The sequence below is a fragment of the Ostrinia furnacalis genome, unplaced genomic scaffold (genome assembly GCF_004193835.3).
Source record: "Ostrinia furnacalis isolate ACB-3 unplaced genomic scaffold, ASM419383v2 OfSCF1098, whole genome shotgun sequence".
NCBI classification, from domain to species: domain Eukaryota; kingdom Metazoa; phylum Arthropoda; class Insecta; order Lepidoptera; family Crambidae; genus Ostrinia; species Ostrinia furnacalis.
In genome coordinates, this window is record NW_021131337.1 from 877,523 (window position 1) to 902,607 (window position 25,085).

At 35.8% G+C, this 25,085-nt stretch overlaps 1 protein-coding gene across 1 annotated transcript; it reads left to right on the forward strand.

Moving 5' to 3' along the window:
• The first annotated feature begins 1,503 nt into the window (after positions 1 to 1,503).
• Positions 1,504 to 6,384, forward strand: LOC114351130 (uncharacterized). Its single transcript, XM_028302198.1, has 7 exons — positions 1,504 to 1,722; positions 1,942 to 2,132; positions 2,655 to 2,803; positions 3,066 to 3,211; positions 3,622 to 3,875; positions 4,060 to 4,221; positions 4,626 to 6,384. Exons 1-7 carry the CDS (start codon positions 1,533 to 1,535, stop codon positions 4,872 to 4,874), a joined length of 1,341 nt encoding a protein of 446 aa, XP_028157999.1. The 5' UTR covers positions 1,504 to 1,532; the 3' UTR covers positions 4,875 to 6,384.
• Positions 6,385 to 25,085: the final 18,701 nt, after the last annotated feature.

Here is a 25,085-nt window from a genome sequence, read left to right on the forward strand (position 1 = left end):
GCCTCCCTGTATGTGCCAAAGAATTAAGTATTACGGCGTGATCGATTAGTGCCTTCATGCGATTATTTCGTCGCATAAAGATATCACGATGCTTTTCATTGATAAACACGAAAATAGTATCCTAACTGCAGATACACTTAAATGTTACAAACACGAACTTCAGCTTTTCCTATCGCGTAGTTTAAAATCTTGGCCTTGGCGCTTGACCGCAAATGAGCAGAACATATTTCTTTTGATAACACTAATTTACGTGAATGTTTTACCAAATCTTAGGTGTCTCAGGTTTTGCAAGCATTGGTCTTACCAATCTAGGTAAATCCAAATACTCAAAGCAATTTAACACTAAGTATGTGCGTCGTCTGAGAATCAATTGTAGTATTTACTTATGAGGGACGGTTTTTTAAATACTTTATATCAGCGGCTGTAATATCTATTTTATTTTGTACAACAACGTAGCTGTTGTTGTATTTTGCCTACCTATTTTTTTTGCTTACAAGCTAAGCTTTTGTAAGTTATGAAAAGGTATTAAAAAAGGTATACCTACTATATTAATTAAAGTAACTTAATTACTTACTCATTTCATGAAGCAGTATTTAGCGAATATGATTGTGTTTTCCCCAACGGTTTTCCCGTAGGTTGGAGAACCAGTATAAATTTATAGGTATGCAAAGTAATTAATTTTGTATTTATGTCTAAAGGAATCATTGTTTTGTTGCCGCCAGAGTCTCTATCCTCATGGAATTCGACATAGCACAGAAAGAGGATTAATTAGTCCTATATTTTATCGTGAAAGTTTGTATGGATATTTGTTGCTCTACTTACTGGATGGAATTTTTATGGCAATTTATAATATGATTGTTTATCATCAGAATAACATAATAACGATCTGTGACAAACTTTATTTTATGCGGGCAAGCCGCGGACAGAAGCATGTTTTTCATGAAGCGAAAACTATGCAAGAAACAAAAAATTGTGTTTTCTTTTTAATAAAATCTTTAAAACAAAAGTCANAAATGTGTAGGTTTTAAATTTTTTATGAAGAATGATCATTATGGTTTCAAATTGTATGAGAAATATTTTCGGACCTCCAATGATAGGAATTGAAATGTTATGTAAGAAAATGCGCTACCCTTTAAAACAAAAGTCATGTTCCTGGTTTCTATACTCTCAAAATAAAAATAAATTCTATGAATGCAATATCACTTTCTCCTAGGATGATACCAAATCGGATAAGCTACGGAGTTATTTAGAATTATCGAGCGCATTAATTACATTAGTAACCAGAGAAGTGAAACATCTGGTCTGAATTTTATCTGTATTCATTCATACTTATGTAATGAAACAATTGAAGTAAATTACTTTATGAATTTATTCAAAACGTATTCGTCATTGAAAACTACATATGATACGTACCTATGTAGCACTATTGACGCAATGCAGATAAGGGATCATCCAATAAAACCACAGTTAAAGCTTTAACTCTGACACTTGAGGATAGCCAGCAGTGTTAACCAGCAGTGTTGGTTTTTACAATGCACTCCGTCGTGGTGTTTCTGGCTGTCGTGATGGCTACAGCTGTCAAGGCAGCTGACCATCTTGACGATCCCAGCGATCTAGCTTTAACGCTCGAAGAAGAGGAATTTGAGAATTTTCTCGATGAATATCTGACGATTGAAGAGCTAAGTTGGATCAGCGAACCGGAGGACGACGAAGAAGAAACTGGTATGTAATCACAAAGTGTTAAGCAGTGAACGTTTATATTAATGCTTTTAAATTATACAAATGTACTTATTTTAATGGCTGTGGATTTTATTCTTTCTATCAGAAGTTTTTCTTAATTTTATATAAATTTTATTTTAATGGTTTAAGTATTTGGAAATAAATAGAAATATCTTTTTATTTTGAAATATTAGACTATAATGTTATCTTTACCTTATCCAGTTTGCATATTCAAAATAAGAGGTGACCTCGGACAACCGCAACCAGTGTACGTGCACAACAATAAACTGCTGGAGCCCGCTGGCAACACCGGGCAAGTCCGCGTCACCGCCGGGCAGGAGATCATCATCGCTTGTCCTGGCCAAAACAACAAGATCAGGCATCCCAAAATCATCTCTGACGTTGCATTCGCTGTGAGTACCTATACCAAGAGAGTTCCGCATTTGCACCACTGCACTGGTGAGATACAAGTAGGTTTGCCATCTCTAAAATTTGGTAACGAGGACAAGACGCGTGAAAACTCCAGATTTTAGAGCCCAGACAGAACCCGGATATGTCCATAGGTTCTTTTAAAACTAAGTCGCGTGGCTCGCTCGGTAACTTTAAAAAATTAAACCAAGACTAGAAATGAAACCCCACTCGGACGCACTCCGGACGCTCTCTAAACTAGGAAAAAACAGGGGAAACCCGGACGGATGGCAACCCTAGATACAGGACCTGAAAAGGTATTTGTGCCAATGTGATGAGTGCAAATGCGATAGTCTTCCTACAGCTTCAGCTCTCACCAGTTGACGCATCTATTATGCCTTTGGCGAGTAATAGTGGCACCGTACTTTGTGCCGTACTCGATAGTGCCCTATGTGAATTTTGTGTAGAATTTGCAGTCTTGGATTGCAAAGGTACCATATAATTTTTATCTCTCTTAATTTCGCCAGAAAGCAACATGCATGAACGGAAACTTAATCTCAGGTGTGGGCTGGTTGCGGGACGAGGGCGAATTCGGCCGTCTCACGTGTGCCCGACACCCGGAATCTCAAGCTGTACTCACTAACGAAGAATGTTTTGACCACAATGCCGTCATCAAGTAAGAAAAAAAAGAAGACTAAGGCTGAGTTGCACCATCTTACTTTAACTTTAACAAACGTCAAACATCTGTCAAACTCCCTACAAAAAGCACCGGTTATCGTTATAGTTACGGTCAAAGTTAGGTGGTGCAACTAAGCCTGAATGAATTTTTTCGTCCGCTAAAAAGTTAACAGACAAGTTTAGCAGCTTACCTTGTGACAGCCTTACCATTATGTTTCATAAAATGAGTAGTTGGGTACCTATTCCTATTGATATTTCAGGGTTGGTTATCAAGTCGCGAACTCTTTTTATACTTCTTACCATTCCTGCTTCAATCGAGAAAAAATGGAGGTTCTGTACGTGAAGTACCACCTGAAAGCCGAGAATGCTCTCCACCAGACTCGCGTCAGGCGGCCCGAATGGATGGGTATGTTTTTTGTTATGTGATATAGATCATTTATGGACCTCAGGTAAATTAGAGAGGGTGTTCCTCAGGCTTTATGTTCGCTTGTCCCTTAGTCGCTTTTATAACAACCATGGGAAGAGTGGGGGTCCTATTCCACTCTGTCGGTTAAATAACTATAGTCTGGTCTGTGAGCACGTAGAATTTTGTCCAATGACCCCAAACTACCCATCCTTATCGCTCCTGCGTAATTATATTGCTGTCGCGACTGTGCGACGGGCGCCCGCAGTGAGTGTGCGAGCGTGACAGCAACATAATTAATTAGTAAAAAATTACGCGCGAGCGATAAGAGTGGGTAGCTTGGGGTCATTGGACAAAACTCTACGTGCTCACAGACCGGGCTTTACAAATATTTATGCAGCAACATGTTTTAGCTGGTGATTTCTACCCTGGCGTTAATCCAGACCAGCTCTACTCGAAAGCTCGTCAAAAAACGCAAATTGCTGGAATTGTCGGTAGTAACATGGTCGGTCGGTACATCACAAGGAGTCAGTACTTGGCACGCGGCCACTTGACCGCCAAGAGTGACCATCCATTTGCCTCGGCTCAGCGTGCAACCTTCTTTTTCATTAACGTCGCTCCTCAATGGCAACCATTCAACGCTGGAAATTGGAACAAACTTGAACAGGTCAGTGACAGGGACAAAGGCCAAAAAGAGAGATTGTTGGAAGCTGGGTGTGCCATAGTCTTTTATTAAGAAACTTTTCTAGACATATTAATTGGGCAATTGACCCATTAGCCAATAATTTCAAGGCATACCTACTTCCTAAAAAGACCTAAATTTTCACAACCAACATAATCCGACCTTTCAGAAACTTCGCGCTCGCATCGCTGAAGCCGATTACAACACTGTTGTGTACACCGGCACCTTTGGGGTAACAGAACTTCGCGACAGTCATGGTGTACTACAGAAAATTTACTTGCTTGGACCTACAGGGAACGGAAAGATTCCAGTTCCCCTCTATTTCTACAAGGTACGCAATTTTGTTCAGTGAGCTTTAACACACTGACTGTTTGCGTGCGTTTTCAAGATGTTGTGGACGCGCAGCAAACACGTCACAGACCCGCAAGTTTTCGCTACCGTTTTGCGAAAATCGACATTTTTTTCATTTATTTATTTAAGGATTTATAAAAGAAAGTCTGGAATGTTTCATTGTGACTGCATGTTTTCTGGCCGTTTAATATAGGTATTTTGCAGAAAATAAAACTTATTTACCTCATAAAGGTTGCAGGAAGGCGCTGGATGCAGGCCGCTACCAACCGGCCTTTGTGGAAATCATTGGGAGAGGCCTATGTTCAGCAGTGGACGTCCTATGGCTGAAATGATGCTGATGAAGAAGGTGAAAACCTATTTTCAAAGCCTAAAATTTTTCACTAGGTGGTGATTGACGAACACCGTGGGCTCGGCACTGCGTTTGTCAGCATCAACAACCCCTACTACACGGCTGCTGAGGTCCGCAGCCTGCAGTTCTGCACCGACTACTGCCGGAACAGCGATCGTTTTGAATGGATTGGCTGGGACCCTGACCGCATCGATCTAGGCTATAGCTTCTGCTGCACCATCAATGACTTCAAAAGACGCATCCCTCACATACCCCATGTAAGCGTAAGGGGTCTGCTAAACTAAGAAGATATTTAAGGAATGTAATATTACCCTGGCATGACTTTTCCAGAAAATCTAGACTGTACCTACTCCTACTCCTATAAGTATCATTTAGCTTCCTTCTTTCCTTGTAGTATAAAGAAAAAAAAAGAGGTACTCTTTCCAAAAAAAGTATTTATGTTAGGTTTAAGTACCCATTTTCTGTTACCCGCAGTACAAGCAGTATTATGCTAAACTAAGAGTAACAAGCTTTGTTTAGTTTGGGACTAAATGGATGATGAATGATTTATTTATTTAAATAAGGGTCCGTCCAACAAAGGGGTCAAGCTTCATCTACCACATTGAATGACTAATCTAAATAAAATGTATCCCAGATTTACAAGTTTGATAATGTAACATTACAACAACCAGACAACCCGTATTAACTACCTACTATTATAACTTCTAACTAATCTGTTTGGTTCGATTTCACACGCTAAAACAATTTTGATGAAGTTTGGTATAAATAAGCATGGGACATTGATGAAAGGCCATTTTTAAAGAGCTAAAAGGATGATTACGGCTTTTGATAAGAAAGCTAGTGATTTTAATAGCGTGAAAGCAAAAAAGAAAATCGAAATAAGATCACAGTATAATAATAATAGTTTTCATACAAAAATGTCGCTAGACCCGTGCATGTAAGTTATCATTTTTAAATGCAATCAAAAATATAAATTTTTGTATTGTTTGGTTATCGTGTGGAATTAAGGATAAAATGACACTATCTTTATCAATGGATTAATCGTAGGTAACTTAATAAAGTCTTAGGCTGAGTTGCACTAACTTACTTTAACTGTAACTATAACAATAACCGGTGAATTTTGTATGGAGTTTGACAGATTTTTTAAGTTTGTTTAAGTTAAAGTAAAATGGTGCAACTCAGTCTTAAACAATTAGATACCTACTTTTGAATTGAATGTGTGTTTCTGTACAACGTCCTCCTCTGTACAAAAACAAATTAGTTTAAGAAAAAGACAAGTAGGCCTAGTTCATTCACTGTTAAGATATTACCCAATAGAAAATAAAAGAAATGGACAAATACTCTTGAAAAATAAAGAATTTATAATTTCCCCTGTCTGCTCTTTATCCTTTGTTGGAAAACTAACCTTAATTGAAGAATTGAATGACGGATTCGCTAATAAAACAATGATCTTTTTCGGTTTCTTTTGTTTTAATTTAACATTTGAAATATTATAAAATAGGTGTAGGAATGACAGAATTTATCATTTTGTTACATTGCTGATTGTATTATTGATTTACGTTTCATTGTCACAACGTGAGCGTGACAAAAAATAGTAGCAAAAAAAAACATAATCCTCTGTCTGGCGCAGTCGGGTAATCAGGTAATTACCCTATAACAGTTAAATTTTTTACCACATGACGTTGTAGTATTGTGTGACTTTCTTCGCCTGAATTACGTAGAAAATGTAAGATACAAAAGTGCTCACTCATTTCTCTTAATTACACTGCCATTTTGATTGAATTTATTATTAAGTTACACAATATAGGTAAAAATAAAGCATCACTTTAGTAATGAAGACCGTAATTACTCGTATAATTATGTAATGAACGAAACAAATTAAATAACAGGCTTGGATTTCTTTCTTTAGCCGGAACACTAACGAATGTGATACCTAATTTCACACGAAGTCCTCTGAATAAATAAATAGTTAATTGAAATTAGTTTAGGATAATTTGCCGTTCTATTACGAGTTCCTTTCTATTGATTAAATAATTTAGACCTTTATATAACTAAGTTAGATTTTAATTTCGAATATGAGACGGAATGTTGTATATTATTTAGATTATATATTTACTAAAAAAATAGGTTAAACTAAGTACACAAGTCCAGTTTTTCGTCACATAACCCTGACTTTCAGTTTGGATAAGCCTGAAGTAAAGTTAAAACTTTAACATCATTATGACCGACATTAAATTGATTTATTACTTGTTATTATCCGCTCCTAAATTCAGCTAAGTAATGTGAGTGTAGGGGTTCGATGGGTCTGCCTAAATGTTGTATGTTGTGGTACATGAATAGAAGTAAGTGTTGCTGGCAGTTTGGCCTGCAATCCTCTTTTGATATTGTTTAAGGCTTTTTAGTTTTATTAAATTGTTTTTGGATTTTGAAGTTGCTTTTTTTACTGTCTCTTGTGCGGTCTAGTTTTATGTCTTGAGCAAAATAAATACTGTTTTGGCCCTTTTGGAGTGTTGCCTTAAATTGCTTCTTGCATATTAATCACAACCAGCAGGCCTATCTCCTTTTAACCCTAGGTAATACCTTCTTACTCGAGATTATGTGGTAAATGTGAATATAAGTAATACAAGTAAAAACATTACAATTATTTATAAAATACGAGTCCCGGAAAATCATACTAGGCCAGTAGAATTAAACACAAAAATGAATTAAATCGGAAATAATTCCTACTAAAGATTTTAGTGCTTTAATGGCTTCATTAGTTGCCCATAAAGACTGTCCTAAGTTTTCGACTTCGACGGAGTTGTGCTTAAGTGATGGGGGCCCCCGAAAGGGGCGCTTTTTCGGTTTTCCGGTTATACCGCGTAAAGGACTTACCCTATCGAAAAGTGGTCTTCCTGACGGTTGAAGGGAATTTAATTCTGCACTAAATAAGACCAAATTCATAAGTTTTGAACAAACCGTTCTCGTGCAAATGTTCGGCAAAGTAGAAAATGTGCGTATAATTAATGACCCTCTCCACGTCCAATGGCTCGTTACCCGCAGGCTTCCAAGTCTTGAAAAGGAGCGCCTCAACCAGTGTAACCCTATCAAGGCTTACGAGCTGGATGCGCCTATCCTTGTTCGTCCCAGTCGTTCCTTAACTGCGGTTGCTGCACCTCTTCCTGGCACTTACCTGAACGACTCTGTGTTACCTACTGTGGCTGCCCCTCTTTCTTGTATCCTCCTGCAGGACTACATTGCCTAGCCGTATGCCTGGTCTAAGGTTCGACGCCAAAAATCAACAACAACAAGTTCATATTAAAACGCTGAAGAGTTTTTTGTTTGTTTGTTTGAACGCGGTAATCTCAAGAATTACTACTTTGATTGAAATAATTATTTTTGTGTTGAATAGCTCATAAATTGAGAAAGGCTATAGGATATATACAATCACTCTACGACTAATAGAGGCGAAGCAGTAAAGAAAAATGTTGCAAGCACGGAAAATAGTATTTAAACTATTTTCACGCGTACGAAGTTGATTTTGTGGCGTCTAACCTTGGACCAGGCATATGGCTAAGCAATGCAATCGTACAGGAGGGTACAAGGAAGAGGGGCAGCCACATTAGGTAACACAGAGTCGTTCAGGAGAGTGCCAGGGAGAGGTGCAGCAACCGCAGTTAAGGAACGGCTGGGACGAATAAGGATAAGAGAATCCAACTTGTGAGCCTTGACAGGGATACGCTGGTTAAGGCGACCCTTTACATGGCTTGGGAGCTTACGGGTGACGAGCTATTGGACGTGGAGAGGGTCATTAATTATACACATATTTTCTACTTTGCCGAACATTTGCACGAGAACGGTTTGTCCAAAACATATCAATTTGGTCTTATTTAATGCAGGATTAAATTCCCTTCAACCGTCAGGAAGACCACTTTACGATAGGGTAAGTCCTTTACACGGTATAACAGGAAAACCGAAAAAGCGCCCCTTTCGGGGGCCCCCACCACTTTTAAGCACAACTCCGTCGAAGTCGAAAACCTAGGAGAGTCTTAATGGGCAACCAATGAAGCCAATAAAGCAATAAAATATTTTGTAGGAATTATTTCCGATTTAAAATCTAATTCTACTGGACTATACGTAAAAAGGGTCATGAGCGAGAAGAGACAAAAGAGTGTCGATAATTCGGCGATGAAAAACTGACACAGTTTTTGTTACTGGCCAGTGTCGCGCTGCCAAGAAGGTGGCTGTGTGCGGCCGCAACAATGAGGTTTACCTACATTTCTATTTAGTTACGTTTTATGACAAAAAATGAAAAAAAAATGCCATTATTTAATTTGCTCAGTACATTTTTGTTTCGATTAAGCTACCAACTGTACTTTGGAGTATTCTAAATTTAAGACGACAATGAAACAAAATCGAATTACCTCGAGAAAAGTTTACAAGTTCGGGGTATGAATTTATTTATGACACAAATCTCCATAGAGACGATACTCGGATGATGCTTTGCTCGGCTAAAATATTCATGGATGAAATTATCTTGTGAAACAAGTTTATTATTTAGTTGCTTACTTGTCCCGATTTTATTTTACAGAGTTTAGAGTTGGTTCGCGCTACATCGCTGGCTTTTTTTACTGAAGTAGGTTATTTTCCATTTATGTGTGATACAAGGACGCTGCAATGCAGATATTATGTTACCGTAGTCTAAAACTTATTTTGAATACAACGGGACACGTATTGGACAAGAGTATGTATGCGAGATTCATGCACGTAAGTATCGGCTACTTCGAATGAACTACGTTTGTGCTACAAAAGGGTGTAACGTAACACGTCTCTAGCTATAGAGCACTGTTTGAATAGTTTCTATTCTGTAAGTTATGTGAATTCACACAACATAGCTTACTGCTGGGTTGCACCATCTTAGTTTAACTTTAAGAAACGTCAAAAGTCTGTCATTTCCATACAAAAAACATGGGTTATGGGTATAGTCACGGTTAAAATAAGATGGTGCAACTAAGCCTAAGTTATTTAGGTAATGATTGTGTAAACTAGATATCTTGCTGCAAACTTTAACAATAAATGTAATTGGGCACCGACGTTTAACCCTAGATGACGTGGCTGGACTAAGCAGTTTGTGTAAGCGGTTAAAATTACAACGGCCCTACTTTGAACTTCTATCGATGGATAAAATTTGGAACCCACGATAAGCCTAATTGCCAACTCGAAGTATTTAACGAGTTTGGGTTGTTATTCGAAAGGTTTAGAAAATGAGCCTTTACCGTAGTAGATGGATCGTATCATAAACTTACACACTCGTTAACATGCTTTTGGTAAAATATTATTATATTGCATGCATGCATAGCAACTTCTCTGGTGTGTGGTAAATAAAAAATGTGGTTATTTTTCAATAAAATTTGACAAAAACCTTCAATGCAAAATATTATTTGTCTGTAAAATATTAAGTTTGATTTCGTATTTTGTTAGAAAAAAATCAAGATTGAGGTGGTATCTATTCCTAACATGTATTTTCACTGTAAAATAGCGAAGAAGTCCCCGAGGACAATTTCTTAATTTTGTTAAGTTACAAGTAGGAAATTCCTAAAAACACTGTTGTTTTTCAATAATATGACAAACAAGAATGATAATTTTCAAGAGAGCTCCGCATAATATAAAATAAACCAATAAATTAATGGAAAATTGATGTTTGCGCTGGATATGAAATCGATGTTGTCAAAACATACCGGATATCCTTGTTTGTTCAACTACTCCTACCATAAATATTGAAGCACCGGAGGCTTCCATGTTTTCCAAAAAATACAAAAATTTCATTGTCCCGTGTTTCGACATCGATCTTTTTCAGACATGTAAAAATTTATGAAGAAAGTTGATATTATATTAATGCTGCGGGACCGAGAAGATTAAATATTTCAGGCTGATGTCAGAGGATAGCAGCTCCATTAGAATTGCAGATACATTTCAGACTTTTTGTCGGTCATCGGTGTTCATAATAAAAGACCCTTCAATCTATCGTAATTTTTAGGTAGGTACTCCCAAACCGTGTGGCTAGGGAAGGCCAATCATACATTATTTTGCTTCTGGATCGTCCTTCTGCAGTTAATAAGACACAATTTAATGGCCTGTTGTTGATGATGATTTCGAGGTGGCACTAGCTGATATGCCTTATAGTCTTAATATCGCAAACTTTGATTAGTGAAATTACACAAGTTATGTGCCATAAAATTATTTATTGAGAAACTAAACCTAAGTAAGGTTTTGTTTGAATTCTGTGATATTGGGTGCTTCAATATTCCTCAACCCTTTGGTTTTTGATATCGAAATTTCGATATAATTTTCAGTGAAACATACAGATGATTAAGCCGTAGCTTTGAGGAACAAACGGGACTGATCATGCCGACTGATTAGGAAACTTCCACCGCCTTACTTTTTACAAATTAAACACGTAAATTGCGATTTCTATCTTATTTACATTCCCTGGGTTTAATGATGTAAATTACCGTCGATTAGACTTAATTATGTTTACTTTGAGCGGCGAATGGACTGTATAAAAGTTCTTTGTTACGCATAGTAAAAGTGGCTCTTTGTATAAAAAAAAATAAAGAGAAAAGAAAGAAATCTGAATTACTTATTAGCCACGTAACGATATAAAATAATACAAAAGCAATGTACAGTCGTGTGAGCAGTATGAGTATTAAAGGTACTGTGGTAGACTTTACTACGCGACGGACTTCTTACATTGCTCAATTGCTTTCCAAATTGAGTAAACATGAGTTCACTCAAGGTTCTAATATCCTTACTTCTAATCCAACTCTAACACTCTAGTGTGATCTATCACGAATTTGACTTAAATATTAAAAATTGCAGAATATTAAAGTGATTCCTATTGGAATCAAAAGTGTCATGTAACATTGGGCGTTGACGTTGAGAACAGATATTATGTAAAACATGTTTGTATACTTTGTTCGGTGTCTCTGTTATTTAATATCGTATAAAAATTACACCATAATTAATGCAATGCTCGTTAAACTATCTAAAACCCTAAATCAGCTGAACGATATGATGATATGACCGGGTGTGACCGGTTTAAGGGAATTTGGTCTTATTTATTGAAAAGCAACTTACATATTTGATAGTGTTCATTAATGAATTAATTATCGAAGATAACACGCAAAAAAACAAAATTTAATCACAACGATGGATTATAGATTTTTATCATTAACTAATTTAGAGTCGCTAAGATCGCAATCTAAAATGATTTAACAATGATTTCAACAATTGATTTCTAATATATTTTACCAGGTGTAAAAATCCTTGTGCTCAAATACAACTCCCTTTTAAATGGGACCAGCATCGACATTTCAAGATACAAAATACACTTCCTCGTATAAATTGCAGCAGCCATTCCAGTAAGTAAATAAATATTTTGTCGATTACTAAATAGTATACAGTGGAATACTTATTATGTATACGAGTCAATATCATCAGATCATTGTAGTGTCTGCTGCAGGAAGGGGATTCTCTTCAATTTACCAGATAGTCGTCGGATAGGACTTGCTAACCAAAAACCAGGCGTTATTTTGTTTTGACTGATAACATTGATTTCTATTCATATCCGGTTGTAGCTTGACCCCCTCCTGCTCGACGCAGTCCTATGCAAATAAAGGGACTTTTTTATTGGAAAGAAGTCATCAAATCTATCGTGAATACCGTACTAACCAATGTGGAAAGAAGTCCCTAGGACATATATTTAGAGACTTTAAAAAAAATAGCATTAAGTAAAGATTCAGCCAAACCAACGCGATCACACGCGAGCGATCAGCCAGCGTGCAGCGAAGGCGATCAATGCAAGTCTGATCGCCATAGCTGCACGCCGGCTGATCGCGTGTGGTCGCGTTGGTTTAACTGTACCTCTAATACGAAAAACTTTCGAGTTCGTTTCGTTGCGTATTCAAAGTGTCATCGAAAAATTTTGTATGAAAAATTAAACAGCGCCCCCTATATTATAGCCGCCCTAGGGGGCGCTGTTTAATTTTTCATACAAAGTTTTTCGATGACACTTTGAATACGCAACGAAACGAACTCGAAAGTTTTTCGTACTAGAGGTACTGTACCTCTAGTACGAAAAACTTTCGAGTAACGTAACGTAAAAAGTACGTCTATCGAATTATTCGAAATAATATGATATGTAAATGTGCTTGCACGAGGGTATAAAAACTTAAAATTAATTATATAGAACCACCAAACCATACACTGACGTACTACATAATAGAAATTCTGTAGATAACTAAGTAGAAGCCTAATTACTTGAATTTCCAAAAACGTTTCTTATTTAGGTAATTAAACAATAGGCGTGAGCGACTTTAATCGATTCGAACAAGATAACAAATGTTACATTTTCTACAAGTGCTGGATGCGTGATTGCGTGATCATAAGATAAAGCCAATTATTACATTTAACAAGAACATTTCAACAAAAAACTCGCAATAACACCTTGTTCTATGTTGCAATTGAAATTAATTCCTATTTAGTTACTTCGCAAAGACTGTATTAGAATTAGAAAACTGTAGCGAATGGGCGGGAAAAACGAGCGTGACTCTAGCGGGCAAGCGACAGGAAAAATATGTATCAATTAAAGTAGATCGACGTTAATTTTTATGTTATCGTTTGCGTGCATTTAGCCTTTTAAATTAGGTGCTATATCTTTTAGTAGACTTAGAAAAAATACACTCTTACTAACCTGAACAGTTTAAAAAATAAATCGTATGAGGTCTCCAATAAAAGCTCTATGTGATTAAAATAATGCATAATTTAGAAAGGACCTATTACGACCAATAATTAAATCAAAGATGTAAAAAAAATGCTTTTCTCCTTTCTAATCTCGTAAATAATACTTGAACAGTTTTGTCTGATTTTTATAGAAATAAAACAATAACAGGAACCCTGGGTAAAAATATGTACCTACTCACTAACCTAGTAACTTGATGATAAATAAATTGTTACGCAACATTCCTTATTCATTTGTTTCATTAAGGCAGCGCAGTTCTTTTGTTTTAGTACGTCTTTTAAAACAAAAGACGTGCGTCCATGCACGTCTTTCGTCATGAGTTAGTATTGAAAAGTGAAGGTCTGTTTCGTGAATAAACACGTCATCCATAATGCACGTAGTTAAGATTTAGTGCGTTGTGCGTCTGGGCCGGCGATCACATTAATCAGGACTCAGGAGCACCGGGTCAACTGAATATTTAATTGTGCTCCTACTCAGACTAAAGCCTTGTTCGCACTAGTCGAGTAATTTAGTACTTATATAGTAACTCGCCTTTAGTAACTAAACTTATTACTGGCCAAAAAACCGTTAGCTTAGCACTTTAGTAGAGTTTACAAATAATTATTGGTTTTATATAAACTTGACTAAGCCATGGTTTGGACTAGTTTAACCAGTGAACCAGTGAGTAGGGTGGGGGATGCTACCGCCTGTCCAAATAGAATAAAATGGATGAGCTCGACTAAACGATTAACTAATCTACTCGACTAAGTTTTTGTGTTTAGGTAATAAATAACTCGCCACTCGAATATTATTACTAGACTAGTGCAAACGAGGCTTAAGTCTCTGGAGACATGCGGGCTATTGACTTCCAGAACTGTGTTTACGTCTTGCGTGTAAGCACATACATTATGTATGGACAACATAGTCTTGTTTTCTATTCTTGCCTTACTTTAAGCTTTACTCTCGTACCCGAACCCGTAGGATTTTAAAGGCATAATTAATTCAGTGCTATTTTCTTCTCATGACTCAGAAAGGTATGTATATGTATACCTACTACGTTTTTATACTAGAAGAGGAGGACAATCGAATAGTAACCGTTTCACCCTACAAACCATCTGGTTTTGAATAAATCATCAATCCTAAACCTATGTCGTCCGACGATGATAAGCGAGAGACATTCGTTTTTCCTTTTAATCATCAGTACCTCTAGTAGGAAAAACTTTCGAGTTCGTTTCGTTGCGTATTCAAAGTGTCATCGAAAAATTTTGTATGAAAAATTAAACAGCGCCCCCTAGGGCGGCTATAATATAGGGGGCGCTGTTTAATTTTTCATACAAAATTTTTCGATGACACTTTGAATACGCAACGAAACGAACTCGAAAGTTTTTCCTACTAGAGGTACAGATAGCTAGAAGTTGAATATAATAGACTAGAGATAGAAATAGATACCAGTGTGCATATAAATGTTCGTAAATGGACATCAAAATAGGTACCATAGTTAAATAAAAATCTACTTATTTGTTTAAGAAATACCAAGCAATTCCCAAAGACGTAAATAGAAGGCACAGCGATCAGCGATTAATAAAAACATTCTTATAAAAATAATATTTATGTAAATAAGGCTCTAATTTTGCATTCCTTTTTTGCGTGTAACATACAATATAAGAAAGGAAAGGTTTAAAACTGATGAATAAGTAAGAGGGAATATAAAAAAAGAAACAGGCCATTTTGTTACATTAATTAGCACGCTACGACCGCAAGTGTTTTATTAGCGAAGCTTTATAATAAATATTCATTACTTAGACGGATTCTGGAAATTTCAGGAACGTTAAATTAAGTCGCCTCTTGTTCTTTTACAAAAAAGATTATAATACGCTTATATACGAGATCGTGTTTCATCAAGGAATTATTATTTCGGTAGGAATGTTAGTGAAATATGGCAAGAATTATTGAATTACCTTTTTAAGTAGGTAGAGCTAGTGTAAGACCCTGGTTGTTAACATCACAGATAGGTAGAAGTTAACAACCTTACAATTAGTTCATACTCTTTCTTCATAAGTTTATGAAAAAAACATTTTAACTTGGGGTACCTACATCATTACTGTACACTGTACAGAATGAGTCCAAGTTCTTCATTTTGTACTTAGGCCCGGTTTTTTGATTCGTAGTTAAAATAACCAATGCATGGTCAAATTTGACAGATGTCAAATGACAAGTGGTTAAATATAAAAAAAAATTTTTTTCGAACAATGGTTAGCTTGACTTTTAGTACATTTTTTTTACATTTTGTTAATATTTAACCATTAGTAGCAAAATTTAACAATTAGTTATTTTAATAGTGGGCCTTAGTGCAATTAAAGGGAGACTTACATTATACTAAGTTACAATCAAACTCTAATTTAGGACGTATCAATTAACTGTGCATCAATGTTGTGCAAATAAATTGTAAGAAGCAATCATGTTTCAAGAAAGATTAAATAAGTAATTCATAGTTATATCAGTTATCCATTCCCATTTAATTTATTGTTGCGAATGTGTCCGGCATCGTCCCTAAGGAATCCTAGTATTGTACTTGCCTCGGGCAAAAGATTTAGTGTACCAGGTTATTGATGTCTACTGATACTTTTATGATGGGAACTGCTGGAGTAATATGATGGATATAAAGTAAACAATCACGAGCCCATTAGGGTAAGTGCAGACACGATCGAACGAAGCCAATCTATTAATAGTTGGACACCAGACAGTGGGATTGGTTGAATAGACATTATTTGATGTCCGTCTCGGAATGGGCCATGTAGGTACTATAAGTGATACTACGAGCTTTCTGTCACGGAGCCTGCTGCTATGGTTAATAGTGGTTAAGTGAATTGGAACCTAACCTCTGTTTTAACAGCTTGTTTTACTGTACTGAGCTTGATTGGCTAACATTAATTTTTATCGTAAAATGAAAATACTAATCCTTGCTTTTGAACACTTTGTAAGTATTTTTCTAAATGTCCATGATTCTCATTTCTTAGTAACGTGGTAATATGCATAGAGACAACAAGATATGGATAGGCCTAATCCGATCTACTAATATGTATTAGAAAATAAAAACTTTTTTCCTACTGTTTAGAATTTTTTTCATTTAGGTAATAATAACCTGATTTGGGAGTGAAAACATTGGCGATCATTATCAACAAACCTGCGGGATTCCTTTAGTCTTAAAAGAAACGTTATTTATTTGCCTACAACACAGGTAAACTACTTTTAAAGGGATTACTCGGACGAAGCCCTAAGTATGCGTTCGTGACCCGTTTGCCGTCGACGGCGCATGCTTATATGCTTCATGTTGTCTGCAGGTTAACTTCGCTTAATTTAATAATATGGTACTTGTAGTAATTGTAATCTTTTGCCAAGGGCGAAGTATGGCAGTCCGCGGAGCTGGTTCGACGAGGCACGGTCGGCCGATTCGTAACTGGTCGCGGCGCAGTGGATCTTGTGATGGGAGAAGTTCCAGAAGTGGTTGTGGAAGGGTGCAACGGTGTGGACGACGACCCTGGCTCAGCAGAAGTCAACGACGTCGCCCACCAGAATGGAGATGACGGGTAATTGACTCGATTTGCATACCGTAAAATATTTTATGTCAGTACGCTAGTGATGATTCATAAGCTAAATTGTTCATCATTTCCGAGCGGCTCTATTTTTATTCAGACAACATGGCTGTTAAAGCAATAAAATTTAAAATATGAATATCTACTGCAACGTCCGCAAGCCCATTAAATTAATGTGATTGGTTTGGTGGACGAATAAAGTGCACTTGAACACATTAAGTGCGACAATAGCGTTTGAATTGGAATTTTTCTATTTTGTAGATTGGCCATTGACCCCAAACTGGGCTGCCGCGTTCATTTCCCGAGTGACGTCATACGAGAAACGTGAGTGTCGACTCGCGCTTGGCAGGCGCTTCCAGTGCCCGTGACGTCATCGCTGTCTCTGTCATTGCTCCGTGTTATGGCGTAGTTTGCTTGCGCACCTTGCTGCTCTTTAGTATAGTTGTTTGCACTGCACTTATTGAACAACGTATGCCATTATTAAACCTCAAGCTTACGTAGAACCGTTTTATCATAGCAGCGTTACTTGATCATTCATCAAGTAGGTATCTGAGCTAAAAAAATAATTATTCAGTANCTGCAGTAGGTATAAATATTATTATTAATGCCCATAGAACTGAAGACAGGCCATTTATTCCAATGTATGTGATATCTACAAACGGTGTAATAAAAACTATTTCCATAAAGTATTTTATGTCAAGAAATAAATTCCACATTATCGTCAAAGCTCAGTCACAGTCATTTATTTTACCGTTTCTATGATTCATAGAATAAGTTTTTCCGATTAATGAGGCATTCACCTCAGGACCTCCTTGGTCACGGAGGAGTAATGGTCCCGAGTTTGAGTTTAGCTAGAATAACTAATACGATAAAAAATATTACCGAGACGTGTCTTAAGGACTCTACACACCAGAGTTCACCAGACTCGAAGACAGCCCGGCTAGATGTCGGTGGCTTTATTTCAAAAGAATGAATCATGTTTGTACTTTCTAGGATTGACAACATGTCAAAATTTGACGACTCATGTCGACGGGTTCAGTGTGCCTACCATGAGTTTACATTAGGTGAGCTCGCTAGCGAATACGTCAAAAAATTCTATGAAGATTTTATTTCTTGAAAGTAGCCGCTAGGGGCGCTGCACAATATGTCATACATTTAAATTTCATTTTTTTACGCAGTCGCTAGCGAGCACACCTAACGTAAACTCATGGTAGGCACACAGTCTCCACCTCTCACAATTCCAACGAAAAGTAACATAATTATAAATTAATGATAGTAAAATAAACGATTTCGATTTTACATACTGATTAAGTATTCCTAATGCCTAAAGTTTGGTTTTGACAGCTAACTAATGAGCACCTAATTTTCTTCGCATCTTCATCACAATATCCCATTTAACTTTTGAAAGCCTATTGTGGTGGTATATTTAATCTGAATTAACATATTTTCAGGAACAATTTTCTTATGTTAAAAGCTATAAGAAGTTCTTTGATAAGTTACTCGTACTTGGTATTAAATTGTACCTACTGTTTACTTAGGTATAAAAATTGAAAACAAAAACAAACAAAACTTTAGTTAATTTAGCAACAAAAACTTGGTACCTACCTATAAATAACTTTGTAAATTATCAGCCCAATTTAAGTTGCTATAGAATTTGTTAGAAATAATTTAACAAATATTGTATTTTGTGAGTTCAAAACTTTTGATCTTTATCAAAATATTTTGTTCTTTTTCAGGTAAGTGATTTCAGTATGGCTGTTTACTGGGTACGTGTTGAAGATCAATGGACATCAATGCCTAAAATACCTGGAATTTATGTTCACACATTGAATAACTACTGCGATCTGTGACAAGGACATAATTATAATATATTAATTATACGTTCTGTTTATGACTACTGCGATCTAATGTACAGATAGCGCCATCTCTCGGTGAGGCGATAAAATAACCAACTAACTAAAGACTTAAAAGTTATATCTAGTATTGAAACTACATTAAAATGAATTATTTTCGCATGTCTGTGGACCCTACCTCAGATAGTGAACGGAACGAACTTGTAAAAACGAACGGAACTTTTGCGGTTTCTTTGAGGGATGTTATTCGCCACTGTTTCGGAGTATTGATTTAGTAGAAGAAAGGTTTTATCTCTATGTAGCGATTCAGTATAACGACGGTAAAAATAAATACGATCCATTCAAAGTAGTGACGGTGTATTTTTGCGTCTCTACAAATGGGGAGGAATGAAGTACGGAATGAAAAGGTAGTGAAATACTACTGATGAACAAAGATATTTTCTATTTTTAGCATTTGATATGGTTGGTATTTAATTAAAAAGTTTATTTTCCTTAAAAGAAATAATAATAATGTTTTAACATAATACATGTGTATTTACTTTAGTAAAGTTACAGGTGTACTGGTGCACACTTAATGGTATGAGTGTTTTAATAATACAATAATAATACATTTAGCATAATATCTAACTAAAATTCTGTAGTCATTTAAGTAGGTACTTGCATAATAAATACGATAGCCACTATAAAACTATATTTTCTGGAAATTACATAACTAATTTATCCAATTTGTACAAATTACCTAGAATGATATCGTACCTAATTTTATGTCATCGAATCGTTTGATTTGTTATTGAAGGTTAATAGAGGTAGGTACTTCCAATGATTAGGATATCGAAAAAACACGCAATGCCTTTTATGAACATGGGTAATCACCGCTAAATTATCAAATAAAGTACTTTGCGTTTCGATAATATAATAGCAAATCATTGTGCCTTTTATAACTAAACCTAAAGGTCACTAAACTATTTTAAAGACCAGCCCCGCTGGACAAAGTAGCATTTGTGACAGTTTTAATTTCAAAATGCCTTCTCGGAGCTAAGTAAGACTAAGTATCTTCCTAGGTACCTACCTACATACAATAATGCAATGGTTTGCAATGATTACGTTCAAAGTTACTTGTTCCATGAATATTTAAACACCACAGCAAGATAGCGGTAATTTTCTTTTTTTACTTCTTCTTCTTATCGTATTGACAACAAAACTACACAGTGTCAGCCCAAAACTCCGCTACAAAAGTGGCGTTGTCATCAGCATTCATTAAATCCTTCTGCGTGCAGTTGCTCGGGCACTCAGGGCACGACATCATGTGCTTCATCGACTGGGGAACAAAACCGCACCTGCACTCCATGTTTGAGCCATCCAAGAGGACCTGAAGAGATCTTTTTTACTAAGAAATCTTTTTACTAACTTTGGCTGTCTCATGTCATGGGCACTTAATTTTTGTCGGCTTTCTTGTTTTAGGTAAAATACCAATTTATTGGTTATTTACTGTAACATTATACTGCTGAAGCCTAAGTAAAGGAGGGTGTTTCCAATAAATTAATTTAAAGAATCCTCTCACCTAATTTAAATTGCTAATGCGAAAAAAATGAAATTCTGGTTAGAAGCAGCTTGAGTTATTTATGCCAAAGTGTTTAATTTTTCTTCCAAGAATAAAGCGTTGTGTAGGTAATTTATCGAAGGGATTTTGTAATTAAGTGGTTCGGTTTTAACATAAATACTGTACCTACACATACATAATTAAGTTTAAAATATCCGCCAACTTTGATTAGGTATTTTGGTTGCTTTGAAATCAATAAATAGTTACTGAGTAAGATTTGTCGATGACGTGATGTCATAATAAATTCCGAAGTGGTTTCAAAGATGAAAAACAAATCATTTTAAAACCAAAGTGAAGTAGGTAGGTATTTCATTTCCCTAGTGTTTTCTTTCTATTTGTGAGAACTACATCTAATGCAGGTAGTTCAACGAAGCGCGCCTCTATAAATAATTTATATAGAATTCTCTTTGACGTTACCTTACTCCGATACAGCAGAGGATAGAAATAAATCTAGACAATATGCAAATCTCCCCATTTAGTTACAAAAGTTATACGCTAGCTCTATCGCATAAATGGCAAAGAATAATATTTTTACTGTATTTTAAGTCATAAAAATAATTTACTTCTACTGCTCTCAATATGAAATCTTTTTCCAAGAAGATATTACGAGCTTGAATATTATTTGAAATTAGTTTATTCTATTTTCAGATAACATTTCTCAAGAAGATCATATGATTTCAAGTGTTTGTGTTTGATGTGTAAATATGAGAGGAAGGTGTATTAATACGAGCAATCGCCAAATTGTAGTTACTAAGAGAATTAATATAAGTTTACACTTGAGCATCGGTTGCGCTAAGTTTGCCGGTCCGTGGAATGCGCGTTCGGTCTCCCAACCGCGATTAAACGCAATTAGTTACTGATTAAACGCAATCAATGTGTCTTATTTTACGCAAATAGACAATGTTTATCAATAATAATAAATAAAAAATATTTATGTCATTTTAAGTTAATGTATCTATTATTATAAAATTTATTCTCATGATTACACTCAACTAATAAATTAAAAATATTTTAAATACAGTTTGTTAAAGTTATAGACGATTCCCTTCGAGTGACGTCATATCGCTAGCGGCAAACTTAAAGCGAACGGATAGTAAGTAGGTACATTTTCTTAGTGGTAAGATTTTATACTTTTATTTAGTCACACATAAGAAAATCCGTTCTTTAATTTTCATCGAACTCGTGTCACAGCGTGCCCAGAAACAAAGTAAAACTTTCAGCTGAAACTCGTCAATATTTGTGATGATACGTCTTTCGACGCGATCGCACGAGTTTTTGATAAACACTTTACCGCGTTTAAGAGTGCGTCAAAGTATGCGAGGAATTTAAGGCATTAGAGGGGTAGGGGCGTGGGCGGCGGGGCTCGGGCCGCCCGCCCAACGCGCGCGAGCGACAGTTGGCCTCTCGGCTCCACTGGTACGCGCTGCCCGGGCTATGTCACAGCTCTAGGCGACACTTCGTTCGGTTCGCGAGTAGCCACGAACTCAGCAACTTTTAAACTATTCAAGTGTGTTTCAAAAAAAATCTGGGAGGTGGTGGTTGAAACTAACGATGTGCGGTCACCACGCGGCTGCCTCGGCCGGCTGACCGATCACATGAACTCATCTTCTCCACGTGCACTGGTAAGTAATTGCATTTTTAAATTAAGTTTTGTGTAAGTGTCGAACTCAATTAATCCGTTTGTTTTGTCACTGCCACACGCACAAGGACTTACGTAAATTGTTTTTCCTCAATATAAGTTTAACCCGCCCAAAGTTGCGGTGATGTCGTAGCGCCCCAACTTAAACTTTTCGATGTGTTCCGTTTTTGCGTGACGTCGAAAATATTATGACGTTATCAGTACATGTGCATTTAAGGTTCAGGTTATTATTTGAATTAAAATACACACGCTATAAGAGAAATAACTTCCTTAGAATATTTTACGGACCTTTAAAAAACCTATTCAAAATTTGAAACTTCAGAAGTGTCAGTTCTTTATAAACTAGGTAGGTCGTCTGTTATAATGAGCGAAAATATTATTTAAACACAATTAATTCAAGAATGACGTACCCATCTCATTTAAAAAAATGTAATATCACTATTTTATTTGTAGCAAGAAACAACGAATCACAATAATTGCGGAAGGTATCGCTGACAAGCGCAGACTTGGATTAAAATATCCTTCTTAGATTATTACTCTTCTCGGAATCCTGTTTAATTGTATAATTACAGGAATCAATTACAATAACAGGTACCGCAATAGCGGAGCCTACCTATTTAGTATTAAAATTACAAGTTTACATTCACAGTAAATGTTGTTGAATAGTTAAATTTAAATTATACTTTGAGGTAAATTTAAGTGCACACTAGAATGTAGAGTTAGGGTAAAATGGGTTTATACATAATCCTTCTGATGTAGGTCTGCAATATATTTCCTAAAGTAGGTACTTAGCCCAGTTTCAATGGTTTTTGGGATGTATGTTGTGGGCATGAATCTCGTGATGTTATATTAAAGGATTCAGATGGTTTGTTTGTTTGTTTTAAAACAACATTACGTAAATCTTCTTGGATCTGCTTATTTACAATTAGTAAAATATACTTAATTTGTTCTAAAATATATTATACATATATACTAATTGGCAAAGAAACAAAGGACGTTAAATGATACTTGATTTTGAAATGTTAATTTAGATAGCTAAATTCAGTAATTAATTGAGAAGTTATAATGAATAAGTAATTCGGCTTCAGTGCAGATTTTAAATCAATTGTAATTGAATAAAAGATCTCTTCAGCCTACGTTTCGAGTCGAATCAAGATATTATATCTGAAATATGAAAGACGTCTAAACACATAACAGTTTTACTACTAAGCGACTATAAACCTTAATAAATATTTTCACCGGAAAGAATACGAGCACCGTTTCAACTAAATATTTACGAACGCAACACTAAATCGTTATAAATGTTGTTGCAATCAACACGCACGCGTTTGGCACGTTTGTGTTTACGACTGGGTATTCTAACAATATATTAATGTTTATTGTGTAAAGAACAACGTTAATGGTACTCGTACAGCTAAAGGAGCGCACAAATCAAATCTTAGTTCACGAGGCGCAACACGACGCGGTTCATTCACAGAACATTAATTTTATTAGTTTAACACTGTTTTACGGGTGTTCTTTTTTAGGTACCTACACTAAAAAGAGCAGAAATAGGTTAAAGTTATCTATTAGAGGAATTTCAAAATCTATGTTTAACAATTATTGACATTGAAATCTCTATTTTATTTAGGTAATACCTACCAGATAAAGTGCAAATGACTTTTAAACTAGACTTTGTTAATTTAATTTCTCTTTTTTGTTGAAGCATTAGATCATTCCATCCTCGCAGGGATGTTGTACAAGGCTCATCCTTAGCTGAAACTTTGGTCTTTAAATTAATTCTTACAATAATATTTCTGAGAAAGTTAGTTTAAGAGAAAATCCGTGACTTTCCCCTTGTAGAAACTTTGGACATAAAGGGTCCAGTTTTAAAGGGGATGCTTCAAGTCATGATTAAGGTAATTCAGCATTTGCTAAGGTACTCGGGATCGAAGAACCGCACGCAAGATTAAATTTTATGATCGCAATGCTTCGATCAATGTACACAAAGCTTAACATCAAAATGTTTCTCCCAGTGATTGATTACCCTTAGTCGAAATTAAACTATACATAGGGTCAGTTTTTAGATCTGCTTTTAAATGAACTAATCAAATTTTATGAAAAATCTCTACCTGAGTTACGAAGTAATTTACAGTTCTTAATAAAAATGTTTTATTTTCACCTGTGATTGAAAGAAAATGTATGTCTTAAATACCCAAATATTAATTATAAGACGGTCTTTAAGCATTCACAAAAGACATACCTACATACCTACTTAATTAAAAGCTTTGATTGCTAAAATGTCGCGAATATAAAACAATACCGCTGTCATTTCCCCTTGGAGCTTTCGAAAAAAGTTTAAATATCCGAAACTCCCAACTGAAGCTTCGAGCTTTTCAATATTAATGACGGAAATAAAATTAATTAGTTTAGAGAGTATTCTTACAGCTCAGTGAAATGTTTTGATAGGTAAAATTGTTAATCTCAAGTTTCTCGTGAAGCCGGAAAATGTAATATGGAAATACCTAAAGAGCTTTTGGATGTTTTCCTGAATCAAACAGATGAAATAAATACCAGTTTTGCTATTTAAAATACGTTTCCTGAATGAAAAATTACCGGTAGGATTTATTTACTCTATTGTTGCCATTTGCATAAACAAAGTAAACCATAACATAACTTTAAAAAAAAATAAAACCGACTTCAAATGCGTGAACACAAAAAAAAACTAAAAATTAAAAATATTGCGTATAAAAAAGTTCATCCCCAATTTTCCACCCTTGGGGGTGAAATATTTTCTTCAAATTCGCATGAAACCACCCTTTTGATAATACCTATTCAACAAAAAAATAATCGTTCAAATTGATTTATAATCGGCGGAGATATTGCGTATAAAAAAGTTCATCCCCAATTTTCCACCCTTGGGGGTTGTTTTTTCTATTATNGAAAAAAGATTTGTTAATATAGGTATGGACGAGGGGAATCAGCAACATACTGTAAATAGTAAATTAATACAGCAATGTGCGACGTGATACCACACATTCATTAATGTTACTTGATTGTATCTCCGACTCCA